This window comes from Bombyx mori, chromosome 24 (genome assembly GCF_030269925.1).
Source record: "Bombyx mori chromosome 24, ASM3026992v2".
Lineage (NCBI taxonomy): Eukaryota > Metazoa > Arthropoda > Insecta > Lepidoptera > Bombycidae > Bombyx > Bombyx mori.
Window position 1 is genome coordinate 15,883,842 of NC_085130.1, and position 20,619 is coordinate 15,904,460.

The 20,619-nt window shown below is 36.5% G+C and overlaps 1 protein-coding gene across 2 annotated transcripts in view; it reads right to left on the reverse strand.

Moving 5' to 3' along the window:
• The window catches only part of LOC101735741 (protein mahjong), a 46,355-nt gene extending 29,784 nt beyond the window's left edge, over positions 1 to 16,571 (reverse strand). For both annotated transcript variants that reach the window (XM_012690631.4, XM_004926442.5), the window contains exons 1-13: positions 16,137 to 16,571; positions 14,963 to 15,113; positions 14,056 to 14,193; positions 12,537 to 12,661; positions 11,283 to 11,358; positions 9,892 to 10,006; positions 9,327 to 9,419; positions 8,400 to 8,528; positions 6,314 to 6,399; positions 4,892 to 5,059; positions 4,185 to 4,318; positions 2,755 to 2,866; positions 2,040 to 2,176 (exon numbers count right to left, since the gene is read on the reverse strand). In XM_012690631.4, the coding sequence (XP_012546085.2) occupies positions 2,040 to 2,176; positions 2,755 to 2,866; positions 4,185 to 4,318; positions 4,892 to 5,059; positions 6,314 to 6,399; positions 8,400 to 8,528; positions 9,327 to 9,419; positions 9,892 to 10,006; positions 11,283 to 11,358; positions 12,537 to 12,661; positions 14,056 to 14,193; positions 14,963 to 15,113; positions 16,137 to 16,234 (1,562 nt within the window). In that variant the 5' untranslated portion in view covers positions 16,235 to 16,571. The remainder of the gene's footprint in view (positions 1 to 2,039; positions 2,177 to 2,754; positions 2,867 to 4,184; positions 4,319 to 4,891; positions 5,060 to 6,313; positions 6,400 to 8,399; positions 8,529 to 9,326; positions 9,420 to 9,891; positions 10,007 to 11,282; positions 11,359 to 12,536; positions 12,662 to 14,055; positions 14,194 to 14,962; positions 15,114 to 16,136) is intronic.
• Between the last annotated feature and the right edge of the window lie 4,048 nt (positions 16,572 to 20,619).

The window sequence follows — 20,619 nt, forward strand, 5'->3', positions numbered from 1 at the left end:
AGGATTTATGTTGGCCATCCAAGATCAAGTCATTAAAACTAGAAACTATCAGAAGTATATTATTAAAGATCCATCAGTAGTCTCAGATAGATGCCGCCTATGCAACTCAAATCAAGAAACAATAGAACATATAACAGGGGGTTGTCCATTTTTAGCCAATAAACAGTACACAGAAAGACATAATAACGTTGCAAAACAAATCCACTCACAGTTAGCACTTAAATATAACCTATTAGATGAAACAGAACCATACTACAAATATAAACCTACAAGTGTACTCAACAATGAGTCAGTAAAACTGTACTGGGACCGAGACATCATTACCGACAAAACCACGACAAATAATAGACCGGATATTACACTAACACTAAAAGATAGAAAAATTACATATTTGATAGATATTGCAATACCTAATTCTGAAAATATAAGGAAAAAATACACTGAGAAAATACAAAAATATATACCACTAGCAGATGAAATACGACAAATGTGGCATCAACACACCGTTAAAATTATACCCGTAATAGTTTCATCAACCGGACTCATTCCAAAATCATTACACACATCGCTCTCAGAACTTGATCTTAATAAATATTCATACATCGCTTTACAAAAATCTGTAATAATTGACACCTGTTCCATAGTGCGACGATTCCTTACATCCACTACTCAAACCCCTACAACACTACACAATGAACCAACTCACTTGGCGTAAGCCCGTGCTAGGTTCACACTTACCAGCATTAGCTGAGAAAAAAAATATATCCATAACCCATAATAATAATAATAATGCCTTTATTCAGGCAATTTTTTTTTTTTTTGGACCAGAACAGCTGAAAATAGAAGCTTATGGAGGCAGTTGGAGGAGGCCTATGTCTATAATATCATTAATACAGTCGAATTTAATTATTGATTTATTAAGAATAGCTTGAACACTGGTTGGATCTTGACGAAATATAAACGGATAGACACGACAAGCATCGGCTAACAATTAAAATAAAAATAATCTTTAAATTAATTCATGTAGAAAACGGTTCAGAGGTATAGTCGAATTGAGAACCTCCGCCTTTTTTTAAGTCGGCTATAAAGTAACTGTCTCACTGTCGCTTCTGTCGGGCTCGTCAATTTTGATGAGGTATTTATTAAATAAATTTGAATTTTTAAATATGGTGCTGGTCCAAAACAGATAACCCCCCTCCCAACCCCCCGCTACCGACACGACCCCATTAGCAGTGGTCCTCGCGGCAGAAGCTGCGACAGGATAGCTGGCATACACCCACTCCAGTAGCTCATCCGATTCCCTTTCACGATAAAGAAAATTAAAAAATATATTTCTAAAATACTGTTACGCAGGTAAAAGTAACGCCATCTATCGCCGAATAGTCGAACGAATATCGAAGGATCTAGTAGCGCCCAGGACGCTCGAGAAGTACAACGCCATCTATTGTCAGATAGCGGAAACAACTACTAGAGAGGTGTGGAATATTCTCTATAATTCTAGGGATGAGGTATCGGCTATAAAAGCGTTGTAGAGATGGCACGCAGTCAGTCAGTAATCGGAACTACTCGAAGCGAAACAGCGAACGGATCACCTGAAGCGAAGCGGAACAAGCGAATTGAGTGTTTTAAAGTTTTTGTGAAGTGTTTAAGTGTTTTAAGTGTTGAAGACAGTGTTTAAGTTGTACTTTGGTGAAATTTTATTTATCCTGAACAGCGTGTAACAATACCATTAATGATAATAGTATATTATGTGTGAGGGGTATGATAATGGCGCTCTGAGCCTGCGTTTCGGTTTGAAGGGTGGGGCATCTGTTGTAACTATACTTGAGACCTTAGAACTTATATCTCAAGGTGGGTGGTGCATTTACGTTGTAGATGTCTATGGGCTCCGGTAACCACTTAACGCCAGGTGGGCTGTGAGCTCGTCCACCCATCAAAGCAATAAAAAAAAAAGTGTTGACATGTGTCGCAATCCTGACTGATTTCCGGCGCTAAGCGTCAAGCGTTCCAATTAGCTGGTCTCCAGCGAAGGGCCTCACCTCCTGAGGGCGACGCAGACGTGCCTGACGATCTGCCGCGCGGCGCACGTCTCGTCGTCCGACACCCTGGACTCCTCCTCGTCGGAGCCGAGGATCGGGAGCGTCGATATCACGTTGTACAGCTTCCTCAGACCGTCCTGCGGATCAAACACTTGGCATTTGGGAGGTGGTAGGAGAATATGCGTTAACGTGGGGTCTCTCACTAGGGGTCACGGTGATTCGACAGATGGAACATTTGAAACATGGGATATCATTAAAACAAGGCGTAAAAAAGAGAAGGAAGCTTTGCTATCTCTCTCGCACTACAACAGCGTGTCGCGGCCTAAAGGATAAGACGGCCGGTGTATTGGTATCGAGCGATACGGCTATACCGGTGTTCGAATCCCGCAGGAAGGTATAATTTTTTCTTTTTAAAATATGTGCTTAAAACATGTTCACGAATGATTATCACGGTGAAGGAATAATATCGTGTAATAAAAAGCAAACCAATTACTGGCGGCAGAACATCTTGTGAGTCCGCACGGGTAGGTACCACCGACCTGCCTATTTCTGCCGTGAAGCAGTAATGCGTTTCGGTTTGATGTATAGGGCAGTTGTTGTACTCTCAAACTGACACTTAGAACTTATATCTCAAGGTAGCTGTCGGAATTTGCTTTGTTGATGCCCATGGGCTCCGGTAAACGGGCCGTGAGCTCGTCGGGCCGGCGCCCCTCACCTGGTTATCGAACTCCTCGAGAATGACCCGGAACTGGAACGAGAGGCCGAAGAACATGGTCGCGTGACAGCGGCCGGAGTCGTGCGAACATTCTAGAAGCCACAGGGCGTATCTAAATAGGAAACATTCTTTTCTTTTCAAAACGACAACCTTACGCTTAGATTAGTACGCGGCTGGTCTTCTTAGGGCGACCTCTTGGGACCTTAAAGCTTAATCAGAGCTGCTGTACTGGTGGGCACCGTGGAGGATCATCAGCGCCATCCAATTGAGACTGCGACCTCACGCCTCTGTGACGTCTATAAGCGCCGGTACCCACTTTACAGCGGTTCGACTAGATAACACCATGGCGAGTGAATAAGTACATGCACACAATTAAACATAGCTACATCACCATGCATAATATACATATTGTTACGCCGTTAAGAGCAACGCCATCTATCGTCGAATACCAGTAACGAATATCAAAAGAGCCAGTACAATCGAGAACGCTCGAGAAGTACAACGCCATCTATTGTCAAATAGCAGAAACACATGTCGAAACTACTCGACTTGTCAGGAATGTTCTCGATAATTTTAGGGATGTCGTATCAAATATAAAAGTGTTCCTTAGATGACACGGAGGCAGCTAGTAATCGGTTCTACTCGAAGCGAAACAGCGAACGGATCACTTGAAGTGAAGCGGAAGTAGCGATTGAGAATTGTTTAGTCTCTGTTCTGTTTTGTAAGTGTTCTAAGTGTTAAATGGAGTTTTAATTTAAACTTGGGTGGAAGATTTATTTATCCCGAACCCCAGCGCGTAACAATATGTATATAAGTGCACGATCTTGTTAGTTTTAAATCACAGCCCACTGAGTATCTCGCCGGATCTTCTCAGTGGATCGCGTTTCCGATGTGATGGTAGACTCTGCGAAGGACTGCTCTTGCTAGGGCTAGTGTTAGCAACGTCGTCAGGTTAGAGCCCGTGAACTCATCTACTCGCTTGGCTTTGATGACGAAAAAATTTGAATCATTGCCAATTGTGTTGAGTGCGAGTTTTTAAACGTTCTCGATCGCGTAAAAGTCAACTCAAATTCTTATGGAGTTAGAGCAACGCCTCTAGCGGTAAAGGATGGGAAGCTCTTCCGATGTTCTTCTCTTCCATACTAATATATAAATCTAGTGGTTTTTACGGATGTTCCGTTATAACTACTGAACCATGCATCCGATTGACTTGAAACTTGGTATCCATGAAGAAAATACATGTACTTAATGGATAGGCTAATATTTATATGAGTGTTGGACTCCCTACACCAGTTGCGGGGGCGTTAATGATGAGAATCTTTGTGGGGGTGAGAAATAATGATGTTAATTTTAAATGCCCAGCGAAGCGGACAGGTACGGCTAGTCCATTTATAAAACTACACATTATAATTACAGGGTACAACACTCACTGCACTAAGTCCGCTAAAGTCTTCCTCGGCAAGAGGCAGACGCGTTCCATTGCATCCTCGCAGTAGGCCAGGTAGTACAGGCAGATAGACACGCCGGTGGCGGCGACGGACGGCCTTGGTACTTCTAAGAATTTCTGAAAAAGAAACCGTATCGCTTCGTGATAAGGTTCACTGTGAATTGACATTCTCCTTTTGTTTGCTGATAGCCTTGAGAGGCTATATCAGCGTTAACCTAGCGTGTAGGTGAGCTCACGGGGCTCAAACCGGAGTGGTACTAACACTGGTCCTAGCAAGAGCAGTGCTTCGCAGAATCTACCACGGGATCGGAAACGCGACCCACTGAGAAGATCCGGCGAGAAACTCAGTGGGCTGTGTCTGTGGGTTAGTTTACTCGTCGAGCCCTTCGGCGCAAGCGACGGGTTTGGCCAGGACGGTGACCGGTGCTTGAGGTGCCTAAAAGCATCGTTAATGGATCGGGAGGATCTGAAATAACGTGTTTGAGTTATTATCCTATTCTCTATTCCAATTACGAAGTCCCTTTTGACACTTCTTAGAACGTAACTCTTCACGTTTCTCATAATTTCAAGTTTCATAATTAATCAACTTCATTTCATTTTTGATATAAAAAAAGTTTTCATTAAATTTAAAATAAGAATTGACCTAAAGGTCTTAGTTACCAGGTCATAAAATTAAAAAAAAAACCGTACCTGTAACCCTCCCATGTTTATAAAGTCTATCGAGAACTTCTTGTGGCACAGGAGCGCCGCCAAGTACTTTAGGGCTTCGAAGGCAAGACGGGAGTCTCGGGACTCCCGTACATTGAGGTACCCCAGGATCAGCCCTAGGGCGTTCTGCTCGAAGACATGTGACAGAAACTGGAAAGAAAAGGAAACGTATGGATGAATAACAGATATGTAGCTAATGACTGAGTGAGAGAGATAGGAGATGCAGTGTTAGATGTGTAAGAGAGACGGTGAATTAATGTGTAATTTTACTGGTGGTAGGACCTCTTGTGAGTCCGCACGGGTAGCTACCGTCACCTGTTTCTGCTGTGAAGCAGTAATGCGTTTCGGTTTGAAGAGCGGGACAGCCGTTGTAACTATACTGAGACTTTAGAACTTATATCTCAAGGTGGGTGCTGGCATTAACGTTGTAGATGTCTATGGGCTCCGGTAACCACATAACACCAAGTGGGCTGTGAGCTCGTCCACCCATCTAGGCAATAATTATAAAATGTTTGAAATATAGTTTTATTTTAAGCGAAAGGACGAATGAGGGTAGTTTTTCAGATGTAAAGGCGGGTAGATGTAATTTAACTCACAATACGAAAGACGCGTATATTTTATTTACTTTTCTATAAGAAGGACGGAATTAAAATCAAGTTTATGTGAAGCAATTAATTGTTTTATTGGTCTGATTCGAATAGAATCCTCTCATCTCCCACATATATGTATGTAATGAAAAAACTTTAGTATTTAAAACCTTTAAAAACTCTTTAGTTTTAAAAAATGATTTTTTTTAGACAAAATCAATCCTCTGTCATTCAGTGAAGAGAGTTCAGTTTTGCATAATATGTATAATAATACTGGTTAAGATATTAATTTAAAAAGAGGCTTTAATTATTTTTTTTATTATAGAAAACGCAATTAACTCATTTATTATTAATCCATTGTGGAGTATTCCATTTCATTATATGTAAATGTATGTATGTGTAATTATATAATTATAATTAAATTGTGTTTGACATAGTTTCTTTATTATACTAAGTTTATTTGTTTTAGAAGGTAGGTAGGTATACGACCTCACAATCAAATTTGAAGTAGCTAAAAGTGCCTATGTCGACACAACGTGACTTCCGTCCCCCAGCTTGAGACGTGAGGTCGAAGACTCAGATGTACCGTGTAGCGACCGCCTCGCGCTTCGGACTACGCACGACAGCTTGGTGGCAGAAATAGACAGGAGGCTGGTGCTCTGACTGACGCCGTGACGAGGGTCGCGGGTTCGATCCCCACATCGGGCAACACACAAAATTGTTTCCTTTATAGTTCAAAGAGTCTGTTTTCCACAACGCAGGGGGACTGCTAGTAAATATTGGATTATTTAATTCAAAAAATGGCAACACAGCTCACTTCTTGATATTCTCCCATCGGCGTCAGGTACCTGAGTATGAGCATCTGCTTAGTGGCGTCGGTCGGCGGGTGTATCTGTATGTTACCTGGATTGGGATAAAAAAAATATATATATCGTCGTTGTCAAACCAAAATCTGTTATGTACACTTTTTGAGATTTTTGTTTTTGACCTTTTCGTATTCACAGCTCTCTCTACCGTATAAAAAAAAACTGTTATGTGTCTATAGCTTTCATTTGATATAGTTCTTAAAATTCACCTTCATATAAAATTTTATACGAAAATGTTTTTACTCGTTAATAGCAAAATAGAGCAAAATAAGAGTTTTTGCACATAGCAGATTTTGGTTTGACAGAGAAGATATGTAAAGAAAAGCCTATATTATTTAAAACTCTTTAGTTTTTTAAAAAAAAATATTCTTTAGTGTCATTCAGTGTCATAGAGTTGAAGTCTTATAATAACATTGGGTACTTCAGTATTAAATAGAAAACAAAAGACTTAATTGCGTTTTCTGTTATATGTATAATAAGAAAATAACATTTTAAGGCCCTTAAGCTCTTTTAAAATTAATATTTTAAACAGCATTAATATATTATACAAATCTGGACTTTCTTTTTTATTGAATGACAGACTCCATTCCATGACACCTAATGACATTGAATGAAAGAAAAATCTTTTTTAAAAACTAAAGAGTTTTAAATAATAAAGGTCTTTCTTTACTTAAACAAGGTGTTACAAAACTACCCTTAAAGCCGAAAGGAGGTTAAATGAGGCCTTATAACGAGTCCATTCACAATATTTAAGAACCGTAGTAATGCTGTATAACATAACTAAAAAAAAAAAAAATTTTCACTGATGTGCAAACCCTATTTCAGTAAAATTAAAGAGTAGACTACGCAGAATGTACCTACATTTCTACCTAATTCGCGGAATGACAAATTTTTTGACAAATACGACAAATACTTGAGTTTAATGACGTTCTTGTGTATTGAGGTAGCAAACATTTAAAAATAGAAAAAACTTTTAAAGTAAATAATTATCAGGTAAAATAGGTACATAGGCCTTTCTGTTAAATAATCTGGTTCCCTGACATGACAGCTTACTAGGGTTGACAAAATTTATGGCTTTGATAATTAATTATGTTTTTTAAGGAGTATTTTGTAACACGTTGTATATATGTTAGTTCGTTTATCTTAAATGTATATCTATTAATAATCCAATTAATCTTGTGAGCCTCCACGGGTGGATTCCGCTGCCCTGCCTGTTATTGTCGCAAAACAAATTTGCGCTCCGAGTTAAAGGGTGAGACAACTGTTAGACAATGCAAATGAGACTTAGATCTCATGTCTTAAGGCAGGTGATGTCTATGAGGTGCACTGACCGCTTATCACTAGGGGGGGGGGGGGGTCGTGGAGCATGCTCACGCAGCGAAGCACTCAAGAGCCCAAGAGACGGGATAGTCTCATTTAATTCTAATAAATGTAATCTAGTTTTAGTTTCTAATAAGTGTAGATATTAAATATTGTGTTGCTTAGTTACAAACAATTATTCTGGATTTCATATTTCTTGAAATTTCACTTTGTATCTTTACTTTTTCTAATTTCATGATGTCGTCAACTATTGTACTATCGATTGCACCTATAATCCAGATGACATCTGTCATGTACTTACTGTCAATTTGTCAACGTTTTTGTATTATTGATCACTTTGTTGGTGCAACTTTTTTTTAAATTTTTGTTTTATTGCTGACATAGGTGGACAAGCTCACAGCCCACCTGGTGTTAAGCGGTTACTGGAGCCCATAGACATCCACAACGTAAATGCGCCACCCACCTTGAGATATAAGTTCTAAGGTCTCCAGTATAGTTACAACGGCTACCCCACCCTTCAAACCGAAACGCATTACTGCTTCAGGGCAGAAATAGGCAGGGTGGTGGTACCTACCCGCGCGGACTCACAAGAGGTCCTACCACCAGTAAATAAATAAATTAATATAATTCAATTGACTATGTTTTGCTTAAGATAGAAACTTCAAATGGTACCGCGTCGCATCGCATCGCTCAATGAGGACAACGGCCAATACAAACCTATGACGTAGGTCTCCATCTCCGCCCAGCTCGAGTTGGAGGAGGTCTCGTGGTTGTGGTGCGCGGAGGGGGGCGGCGGGCGCGGCGGGGGGGACATCATGCCCCACGCGGGGGGAGACGCGGCGCTGTCTGGGGGACACAATTGACGTTAGCAAACGAAAACGAATGACAGCTGTTAGGACGGAGGCACCGTTCTTCAAGAAGGCTGGTTGGTAAGTGTGATGGCGTCTACGCGCCTCCATCGGCTCGGCTCTGTCTAAGCACGAAGTTAGCCGAGCTCCGACGATGCCGCGATCGTGCTGCCATCTCTACGCTTAGCTACCAAACTAATGACCGTCTCCGACATATAAGTATGTATGTCAGTCTTTTTTTTTTAGGGATTTTATGACCTGGTAACTAAGACCTTTAAATCATGTCTTATTTTAATTTATATTCTTATTTTTATGAAAAATGATAATATGAAGTGAAATTAAATGAAATAAAGATGATTAATTTGAGACATTAATCAACTAGGATAAAATTAAATGAAATGAGAAGAGATGAAATATAATCTCAGTAAAATTGTGGTCATTTTATTACTGAGATTTTTTCAATGGACTTTTTGGAGGCTCCCGAGAAGTTACGTCCAGCGGCTCCGTTTCATTTTCCCACATTTGTGCACTTTCACAGATACTAAACAGTTAATAAACCACCGTTATTACACATTTAAACCTGAAGAAACACTTAATAAACAAAATAAAACAAATAACACAACTTCACTCCTCGCGTTCCCGCCAAATAGTCCGTATGTCAGTCTGGTGCCCGCAACACAGAGAATCCTAATTTGGGGCCGGATGACCGTGCGTGGCATGATCCCACTTAGCTATCTACTTTGAAAAAAAAAAAAAGGTAAATTATATAAGGCGTGTCTACACAGAAACTCCTCACTATTGTAATTTTTAACCGGCGTCTCGGGATCTGTCGTGGGCGGATCGTCGACCGCCATGTCCTCGGCGCCGCCATCTTTGTCTTTATCTCGATCTGTCAAATGAAAATAGACATTACTGTTATTGTCTTTAATAATAATATAATATTAAAACAATAATAATATAAGACCAAGCTATATTTATAAACATTAACAAAAGCAAAACATTAACTGTCCCCTTCACACTCATAAGCTAGAGCGCTAGAGAGAGAGAGATGGGCAGACTTTTCATGATGCGCATGCAGTGCGACGTCACGCCGCGCGCTGACAACTACACAAGTGCAACGTGTGAATGTGTTGAACGCGAGCTAAATGGTAGGCGGAGTGGGGGTGTTAGTTTTATTTTCGTTACGAAATTTCTTGATTCGGTTGCCGCGCTCAAAGCCAGCGATAAAAGCTATGCATTAGCTTAAAAATTCAAATTGTTTCTACTGATGAGCACTAAACCAAGGTCAATAGTTTACTTAACAATAATAAAAGTCTTGTCTGTTCATACCGAGACAAGAGGGACAAGTGTGTGATAGGTACCTGGTTCTCCATTTTTCTCTGACCCCGGTCCGTTGCACTTTATATCGTTATTGCGTTTCTTGTCGAAGCGCGCGAAGTGTCTCGTCTGACTGGGCGGCGTTACTTGACTGCATTGCTGGGATCAAAACAGAGAAAACATTACAACTTTAAACGGAGACAAACAAAGTTTACAGCATTTCTGATAGTGTCTCTGTAGACACCGGAATGAGGTGGGTCGACGAACTGGTCATAATAACTGATAAGGACTGAATATCAAAGGCCAGAGACCTTGAAGAATGGAGTACTGGTGAAGAGCCCTACACTGAGCATTGGGCAGACACTGTAACCATTGTTAATGTTAATGTTAAGGAGTATCTGAGACCTAGGGTACCGAGAGAATGTGCCCCCAATATAATAATAATAATGATAATAAGTGTTTAATACATGATAATAATAATAAAATCATTTATTGCCTTCACACAGATTTATATTAATACAGGTAAGTAAATAAAAGAAAAGGGCTCAGCTAATGATGTTCAAATGGATGTATCGGACAGTGCTGATTTTCAGTCACCCTTATTCCCCTATGGTTTATTGGGGGTACTAGGCCACTTCGATAAAGCGGCAGACGGCGGCGAGACGGCGAGCGTCGAACCCGTCGCTTGCGACGAAGGGCTCGACGAGTAAATTAACTCTCAGACACAGCCCACTGAGTTTCTCGCCGGATCTTCTCAGTGGGTCGCGTTTCCGATCCCGTGGTAGATTCTGCGAAGCACTGCTCTTGCTAGGGTTCGTGTTAGCAACGTCATCAGGTTTGAACCCCGTGCGCTCACCTACAAACGTTAGGGCGAAGCTGAAATAGCCTCTCAAGGCTATCAGCATAGGTAGGAAAAAAAAAAGCGGGTACTAAGGCTAGGTACGTGTGTACTTACTTAAAACATGGTATAAACAATATACTACAAATATGATTACAGCACGCTATCCACATATTAATAAGTTGAGCAAAAACTTTGTATCTCTTTTTACAAAGATTGAAACATTACACACACTACCATGCATTTGAGACGCACACACGCTTATATACTCTTTTGTTTATTGTCAAACTTTTGTTATTGTTTAAAGTCTGTGGTCAAATTGAGAATAGGTTAATATTGTTTGTTGTTAATATTATTTGTCTATAGCGTAAACGAAAACTGTGATTATAGAAATATAATAATAGTCTTTGACAATAGAACCATAATAATGTTCAAACTTATAATTTCAATTAATTATAGTCGAATTTCGATTACCGGGCGACCACTAGTTATAATAAAATCTTCTCGGGTGAATCCTTTCTCATATGAACACCTCCAGAAAGATATAGGGATTACACTTCTTAGGCCACACTATATGGCCGATCTGATACTCCTTACCTTATCATCTTGATTTTTGTTCCTCAAGCCGTGCAGCCTCCTCAACATGAGAGGAACTAACATTGCATTTAGGTCCCTGAAATAAAAGTAAATAAAATCTTAATTATATTGGTGATTTCGGATTTGTAATCAATTTAGCCGTGGATTTATTAGTACTGATACAAATAGTTTTTCCTATATAATGATCTTTCAGTCTCCTTTTTTTTTTGCTTAATTGTTGATAAAACGCGTAACTGCTTCACGGCAGAAATAGACAGAGTGGTGGTAATTATCGGTGCTGGAACGCAAGGTGCCCTACCACCAGTAATCACGCAAATGAAATTTTTTTCGAGTTTGATTTTTATTAAATTTTTTTTTTCTAACAGTCCACGTTAACTGGTCCCGTGCTAAGTTCGTAAAGAACTTGTGTTACAGGTACCAGATAACGGAAATAAATGTAATTTTTTTATTATATACATACATATGTTTAATATACATCCATAACCCTGGAAAATACATTTTATATTTATCGTACAAATATCTTCCCTTGGTGGGATTCGAAACCGCGACCTCTTGTGTAGTGATCATGTCATTTACCACTACACCAGACGGCCGTTGAAATGATAGTTTTTCATCGTTTTAGTTTTTCATGAACATTTGTTAAGTACGTATTTAATTACAAAAATTGGTACCCGCCTGCGGGATCCGAACACCGGCATAGTTGCTACTAATGCATTACCCGTCTTATCCTTTAGGCTGAGACGAATTAAATATTTAATTTAAAAACTGGTATATTTTGAAGTGAAACTTCTATAGGCCGTTGCGAGGAAAATTTTATACGCTACATATTCGTTACGGCTAGAGATAAAAGATACAATTTAGGACGAGCGAGAGTGAGAGATTAGACAGAGCGTCTCGCGAAGCATTCGACCGTGGAGAGAGGGAGAAAGCGAGCTAGGTCGTTTCTTTTATACACAGCATTCCCTATTACAAAAGATATTTGATTTAAGGATGAGAAATGAAATAAACCACAATACTACACACCACAAAAGAAGTTTCACTTCTTTCACATGCACCAAGTTGCAGGCGCACCATTTGTTATTGTCATAATTTTATTTTTGAGGGTTTGTGAAGAATTATACAATTTCCGTGATCACGGGCGACTGAGTGTAAGCCGTAAAAGTTGTCTGAATAATATTTCTATCAATGCGCTCACATATTACAGTTCTTAGTACAGACAAATATGGCGGATGGGGTTCTCTTGAAAGGACTCACCTAAAATTAGTAGCTATATCCTGCACCTCCATTGCGGCTGCGAGCAGGCCCGTGGCGTAGCACTGCAGCGGCTCCGTGGAGCTGGTCGCCCAGTTCACTAGCCTCTGTATCAATGCCTCGTTATCCTGAAGTATGAAAATCACAATTAATTTGTATAAAATCTATATATTAATATGTGAAGCAAAAACTTTGTATCCCTTTTTACGAAAATTGCGCGGACGGAGAAGTATGAAATTTTCCACACTTATAGAGAATATAGAGAAGAAGTGCACAATGCTAATATTTTTTAAAAATAATGCATAAAAAATTCATTAAATCAATAAAGAAAACATTACACACACTACATACCATGTATTTGACGCACACACGCATGCATACTATTTATTGTCAAACTTTTGTTCTTGACGTATGTGGTCAAATTGAGAATAGATTGAATATTGTTTGTCTTTATTAATATTTTTTTATAGTGTAGTCTTGGCGAAATTTGTGATTATAGAAGTATAAAATATAATCATTATAGTGTACAAACTTACAATTCCAATTAATTATAGTCGAATTTCGACTACTGCGGGACCTCTAATTCAAATAAAATCAAAACCATTTATAATTCATCTCCACTATTAAAGCAGAGCATTTAGTATGTGCATCGTAACACACTAAAACTAACTCTTTTTATCAAATTAGTATCCATATCAATATTATAAAGTGTGTGTATTGACATGTTTTATTCAAAATGTTAGTATTATTCAGCGGGGAGAATCTCATACTTAAAAACCATCCCGAAATACATCTACTTCCCATAGGAAACCACACCGACACTTATTTTGACCACGGGGCTAAGTCACGGATAACAGCTAGTATAAAATACCAATTACTTGAATTACAGGTCTACATTATCAAGAAGTGACTGAGAATCTGTACATCAGCTGCATGCATTTGTGTAACATACTGCTGCACAACTTCAAACCGATTCATGTTTGTAAATCAGTTATGCTTGCTTCACGGTAGTAAAGAGTTGTTATGTATATCTGTATAAAACACAAGCGGCCCGCTACGGCTCCGTTCGGGTCTTTAACAAAAATTTCAACGATATTTGCCGTTGTTTTATTTTTTAAAATAAAAGAACACTTATTGCGGCATAGCTGTAATGTTATACGTATGCTGTTGCGACACTATTTGTAAATAATAATGTTTTCTACAAAGTCGTAGTACATTATTTTATTTTATAATCAATAGTTTTCGCAGGGCACGCGATGTAAAGAATATTTTACGTAATTTACGTAATTTAGTAAGGATCACTAATTTTTTTCAAAAAGATTATACGTAGCCTAATGCGTAATTATACGTAGTCACTCGGGAATAGTGTAGCTTCCAAACAGTGAAATAATTTTTCAAATCGTTTCAGTAGTTTCGGAGCCTATTCAATACAAACAAACAAACAAATCTTTCCTCTTTATAATATTAGTATAGAAGTATAGATAGACAAGTCTTTCTGTTGAAATAATCTTCAAAAACACACCTGAAATACGACGCTCATTTCTAATCCGGGCATCAGGTCTAAGGTCAGTCTGCACGCAGCAACATTCAACTTGTGGACATCTCGTCCTGTGATATTCTGCCTTGAGTAGTATGTGTCTCGGACGTAGTCATTAACTAACTAGAATAATAAAAGCATTGTGTAAACATTTTTCACCTAACTATAATGAGATTCCTGATGATACTGGTATTGGTGTGTAGCAGGTGAATCCTTATATGTTTAAAGTCAAACTTCAAAACATCCAACAATGCAATAATTATATTTCTTTGTCCTAGTTTCTTGACCTGGGTCACAATGTTCTCAAATACATTTTTATTTTAAAGTGATTTTTTTTAATTTCAGTGTTTTTTTCCCGTTTAACTCTGTAGCGCTATCTTAGCAGGATCGGAGGTCTAGGCAAGATGGTATAGGTCCATACCATCATATTTACTACTCATCATAAAGCATTTATGCCGGTTAACTTAGAAGTCAGCCATTGTACAGATGTTACAATGAAATTCACCTTTCACTATTACCAAACTGCAACAAACTATGTTCGAAAACAATATTGACGCTTGAAAGGCAAACGTGACTAAGCGACAACAACTGCATTGTACATAAATGATAGACAATAACGATATTCGATGCGCAAAATATTTCTAGGTCTATTAAAATCATTTCAATCCTACAGCTAGATTCGTATAAATTTAATTTTTTTTTCAGATACTTCAACTTTAAATAATTAGCCTACTATAAAGTTCATGCATTGTCGCTTAGTCACATTTGCCTTTCAAGCGTCGATATGTACATATATTATGCAGCATTCAAAAAAAAACAACTATTGTTTTTATTCAAAACTAAAAATGGCCCTTAAATTTTAAAAAATCAATAGGGTTTGGTAAATCCATACCTTAGTCATAAAATTGTCTTTCTTAAACATAACTTTGAGTGCATGGCCCAGAGCACACTCCGGATCTGTCCTGGATGGATGTCTCTCGTCAAACGGGTCTGGGTCTTTTTTCATGAAGTTCTCTGTCTCTGCTTCTATGATCTCTGCTATCCTATAGCATAAAATTTGAATATTTGGTGGATAAAGTAAATATTGAGACCTATTTAAATATTAAAAAATACAATAAACAACTAGTTTCAAATATGACTACTTTTTAGGTTTGATCTATTACATTCTTTACTTTTTTTTAAAGGTTACATCCTCTAGGTCAAAGGTCCACTATATAACGGAATATTTGGCAACTTTAGAAGTATAGAAGTCCATCTCTATGATTAGAGATATATGATTTAATTGAAACAGGTACACTTGAGGTAATACATTACTTAAGGGTATGTGTAAAGTAGTAATATTAAAATAGAAGTAGTAGTAAATTTTACTAGTGAAAATACTAATGTGTCTTATTAAGTAATTAGTGAGCCTGATTACTGAATCTTATGGTTCAGGGTCATGAGCAGTTTGAGTTAGTATTTTTATTAAAGTTGTTTGGTATCTAGAATCCAATTCCACGAGTTATCTCATACGTTTCCAAGAGGCGAAACAGGAGAAAGTACTCAGGGATATTGTGGATTAAATGTTTAATTAAATTTTTACATAATTTATAGTTGAATTTCAGGATAATAAGTAGGTGAGCGGTTTAATTAGCCATAGCTTACACTGCTGTATTTGATACATAAAATATTGTAATTGCATATGCTTTTAACCCAGTCACTCAGTATATGTAGCTAATCTGATCTAAGTAAATTTGTTTTAAGTGGAGCAGTACTGAACTATTCTTAAGATATCAATTTGCATCAATAAATAGTAAATAACATATTCTATTAACTAATTTTAAATTGTTCATGACATTTAGTAGTAAAAATTATCTATTGCTTTTTTTTATGTACAATAATAACAAATCTTATAAGGGCATGATATCAAGCGATAGTACTTTAAAATAGAAATAGAAATTAAAAATAGAACATTCGGGGCATAGTATAAATATATTCAGCTAATCCACACGTGTGAAACATACGTTGTGTGTATCAATGTGGTATTAAATTCCATAGTTGACAAAATTTTCAAAATAAAAACATACCTCGTCAAAGTGGGTATAGGATCGTAATTTGGCTGCGTATGTTGTTCCTCCCATTGCCTCAACAGTTCTGTTACCTCTTGAGCCGGTGGCGAATCCATTTAACTAGTAATTTTACAATTAATCTGTTTTCCTAACCTCACTCTTGTATCAACTATTTGTCATTTGTTTGGAAAGACAGTTTATACATGTAACTTATCTCTATTTTATCAAAAAATTATCCCAAAATTTACTTTTAAATTATACTTTTTCATTTATATAAATAATTAAATTTACAAATATAGGTATATCTTTGATTTCATCAATTTTTCTCTTTGTGCCGCGCACTATGGCATTAAAATTTTATTTTTGGGATGCCAAGTTTTGAAATTAGAAATCCGAGGTTTTAATATAGACTCGAATCATTCAAGGCAGTAAGGGTTTTCTCGTATGTGTTTTTAAATAGTTTTAAACATAAGCATATAAATATATAACAATTATTTCATTATTTTTTTCGTGAGCTAAAGAAGTCATTTGATACAAAATATTCTCTGTGATCTCTATTTCTTTTGTAACACCTATGAGTACTGTTAATTTAATAAATAATTTAACTTTTTTTGTACTAATCCTGACCCATAGACTGTTTGAAATACCAGATAGATTTTTAGATTAATTCGTCAGGACTGCAGGATTGCCACTTAATATCGATTGCGGAATTTTGCTTGTATCAAAGTAAGATTTATAAATTAAGTCGAGTGTATGTGTCAGCGGAATGACACGAATAATTAAGTGAAATACTACAATATTGCCAAAGATTTATTTTGTTCCAAAATGAATCTAGCAACCTAGGCTCTGTAAGTTTAGCCCCCTTTTTTTGATTTTCGGTTTTTTTTATTATTTTTAATTATTTGTTCGTCATTTGTTCGTTAATGAAATTGATGTTCGAAATTTTAAAAAAATTATTTACGTCTATATTAACTTAATTATTATTATCGAGAAGTATCTTGATTGATATATATTATAAGGCTTCGTTTTTTTAATTTATTTGTTTTTTATGATCAATCAATCACCAATAGTCGTCGAACAAACGATAATTGATCAAAATGAATTAATCTGAGTGATAAAAATAAAGATAAGTAAGTAAGTAAGGAGGGACAACTTAAGGGTGACCATTTTGTTTAATTAATTATAAATATATAAAAGAACAAACAATTTTTACATCCCAACATTAACGAACAAACGACGAACAAATAATTAAAAATAAAAAAATCTGAAAATTAAAAAAGGTGGTTTGAGCTGATGGTTTGCTTATTAGATATAAAATAATTAATAATTGGGAATTTAATTGTTTTTGTGATCGAGCAATCACCAATAGTCATCGAACAAACGATAATTGATCAAAGTGAATTAATCTGAGCGATAAAAATAAATATATGTATCTAGTAAGGAGGGCCCACTTAACGGTGAGCATTTGTTTAATTAATTATAAATAAATAAAAGACGAACAAACAATTTTTACATTCGAACATTAACGAACAAACGATGAACAAATAATTAAAAAAAAACCGAAAATCAAAAAAGGGGGGGCCAAATTTACAGAGCCAGCAACCTATCATTTCGAGCCCGCATATTTTCAAAAAGAATGGCATATTTTTGCATTTTATCTGCACAACATGCTGTTAGAATAAGATTGTGTTTCAGCAAATTACAATTTATTTTGGTAAATACAAAACTAAAATTATGTAGGTACAAAGTATCATCATTTTGGAGGTAGAATCTCATTTTCAGTTTTAAAGTTTCTACTATATGTTCTAACCTCTGTGTATACTTTTTTAAGTAATCTTTTTAGAAGTTTGTACTGAACCAAATAAATCTTGGAAGCTTATGTTACTTTTTTGTATGACAACATTACAAATACAGATTACCTACTTTTTTCCTTGTTTCACAGATAATTAATAGTCAAAATGCTTAATAGAGATGACAGTTTTCGGCAAAATTCACTTAATCAGTTTTTATATTAGATTTTGGAAATTTTCTTTCACATTAGCACACTGACTACCTACTACAAGAGAGACTATTTGTGTTTTTAAAATCCTTTTTCATAAGATATAATGTGCTCGTCTATAAAATAATCCGTAATTTAAGAATTTCAAAATAACTTTTAATTAATGTAAATCTAGAATAAGTATGTAACTTTCATTTTATGTATTTATTTTTTGTTTTTAATTCATATTGAAGACAAATTGGATGGTCGTTCATAATAGAGATCAGTAACTTTCTTGCTTTTAAGTTTCTAGATAGATAAAGTTACGCAAACTGGTAATGAACGCAGTAGCTTCCTCTAGGTAAGACCACAGAGTAGGAGCAATGAACTTTGCTCCATTGATGCAAAATATGGGAGGGAAAGTTCTTTTTTTAGGATTGAAGGATAACTGTTATCTTGAGAGTCTTTCCAGCTTCGTCAGGATGAGCGTAACCTCAGCTCGGAGGGTGTTTGGTATATGGTTTTCCCAAGTGTTGACCATTCCAGGTACATACCACGTGCGATGTTGCATAACTTCGGTGATTGGACGAGAACCGGTAAATTCAACATAGTATGGAGAGTGGAGGCTGGCAGAGTTGAGGTAAAATAACCGTCTTTCTCGTAGGGCTCACCTCATGATCAAAGGAGTCCGCGTCGAGATCGGGGCGACCGGGTTATGGTACTTCGGTCTCGTACTGGAAGATCGTAGGAGTTTCCGCATTTACTTCGAGAATTTGGGTAACTTTTGACGCCATCTTTGAAATTACATTAATTCCTATAGTGGCGCTACCCTAATTAGTTGTTTTTCGACTAACATTTTTTCATACACAGAGTGTTCTCCTCATGTCTAACCTCCATAATGCGATGGTAAAATCGAGACTTTTCTTTATTTATTTAGAGTACATGGCTTATCGATTACTTGGTCATCTTGGCATCTGACGGTGCAGCCTATCTTATGAACATAAATCATTACCTATCATTATTAAACGTAGATCATAACATCCTCGAAACTAGAAAGACCTTCGGGGTCTTAGTTCAGTCATTCTTGATTCATAAAAGATTCGGGCACTGGGACTTAAGATGTTTGATGATGTTTGAAGTTTATTGTTAGTCGGTTTCATTCTTAGCCTTCATAGTATCAAAATTTGACAGCAAGTGAAATATTTAATGGAATTATCATTTATTTGTATAGGTATGTATTGTATATTTAAGTATTTATCATTTATTTGTGTTTATTATTTATGAGTAAAATCGAGTGACAGAAAAAAACCGTTATGTTTTTTATGCGTTAAGATAAGCGTTTAGGAGTTAGTGTATCAGATTTTAACATAGATGGCACTAATTTGATAAATCATTATCGTAGCGTTAAAAATATTGGTGTAAATATAATTAAATAATAATAACAACAATAATTCATCATTACTTATATTTATTTATATTTTTATTATAATCCATGAATGAAAAGAACATAAAATAAAATAAAGAATAATAACAATAATCCTGCTCTTTTATTTGCCATTTTAGCTATTGCATCTATTTTATTTGCTGTTATGTATTTTAATGTTGAGTTTAATTTAGCGCCAAAACTAAGTATGTAAACTTATCTGAGCAGAAAATTTCAAAAGCATAAAACTTTTCGTTTTTCATTAAATAGACTTACCTGCCAATAGATGGCAGTACATGCGCTTCTTATGTCACACAGTTTTTGTACAAAATATATTAATGTATAAATTTATTTAACAATAAACTTAACGACACTTTTTCCACCACGCTCGGCCATATTGACCAGTAATTAGCAAAAAGTTATCAATTTTATCATTCAACGCAAATAGCGTGTGTATTTTTCTTGGAAAATAGAAAAAAATAGTTCGTAGTAAAGATGGAAGAAAATACAATATGCTTAATCTAAAAATAATCTTATGGTTTCATTACGGTATTATAAGGTTTAAATGAGTGAATTTTCCAAAAATTTCAATAGGTACGGTCAATGCGACCGGTACTAGTAAGTTTAATGTTAAAGATGATGGAATTCCCGTCCGCGCGTACCTACCTAGAATAACCCCGCTACCAGCGAATAGGTATGGAAAAAAATATTGAATCGGAATAAACTCGCTTTGAGTGAGAAAATGCAAATATTAAGTGTTTATGGAAGATGAGTGAGATATTTACGGGCTTAGAACTTTTTGGCGGGAACGCGAGGAGTGAATTTGTGTGTATTGTTTTTTTTTGTCTATTTAGTATTTCTTCAGGTTTAAATGTGTAATAACGGTGGTTTATTAACTATTTAATATCTGTGAAAGGGCACAAATGAGGGAAAATGAAATAAAGCCGCTGGAGGTAAGTTCTCGGAATCCTCCAAAAAGTCCACTGAAAAAATCTCAGTAAATAACCACCACTTTATTGAGATTATATTTCATCCCATATCATCTCATCTGATTTCATTTAATTTCATCCCAGTTGATTAATGTCTCAAATTAATCATCT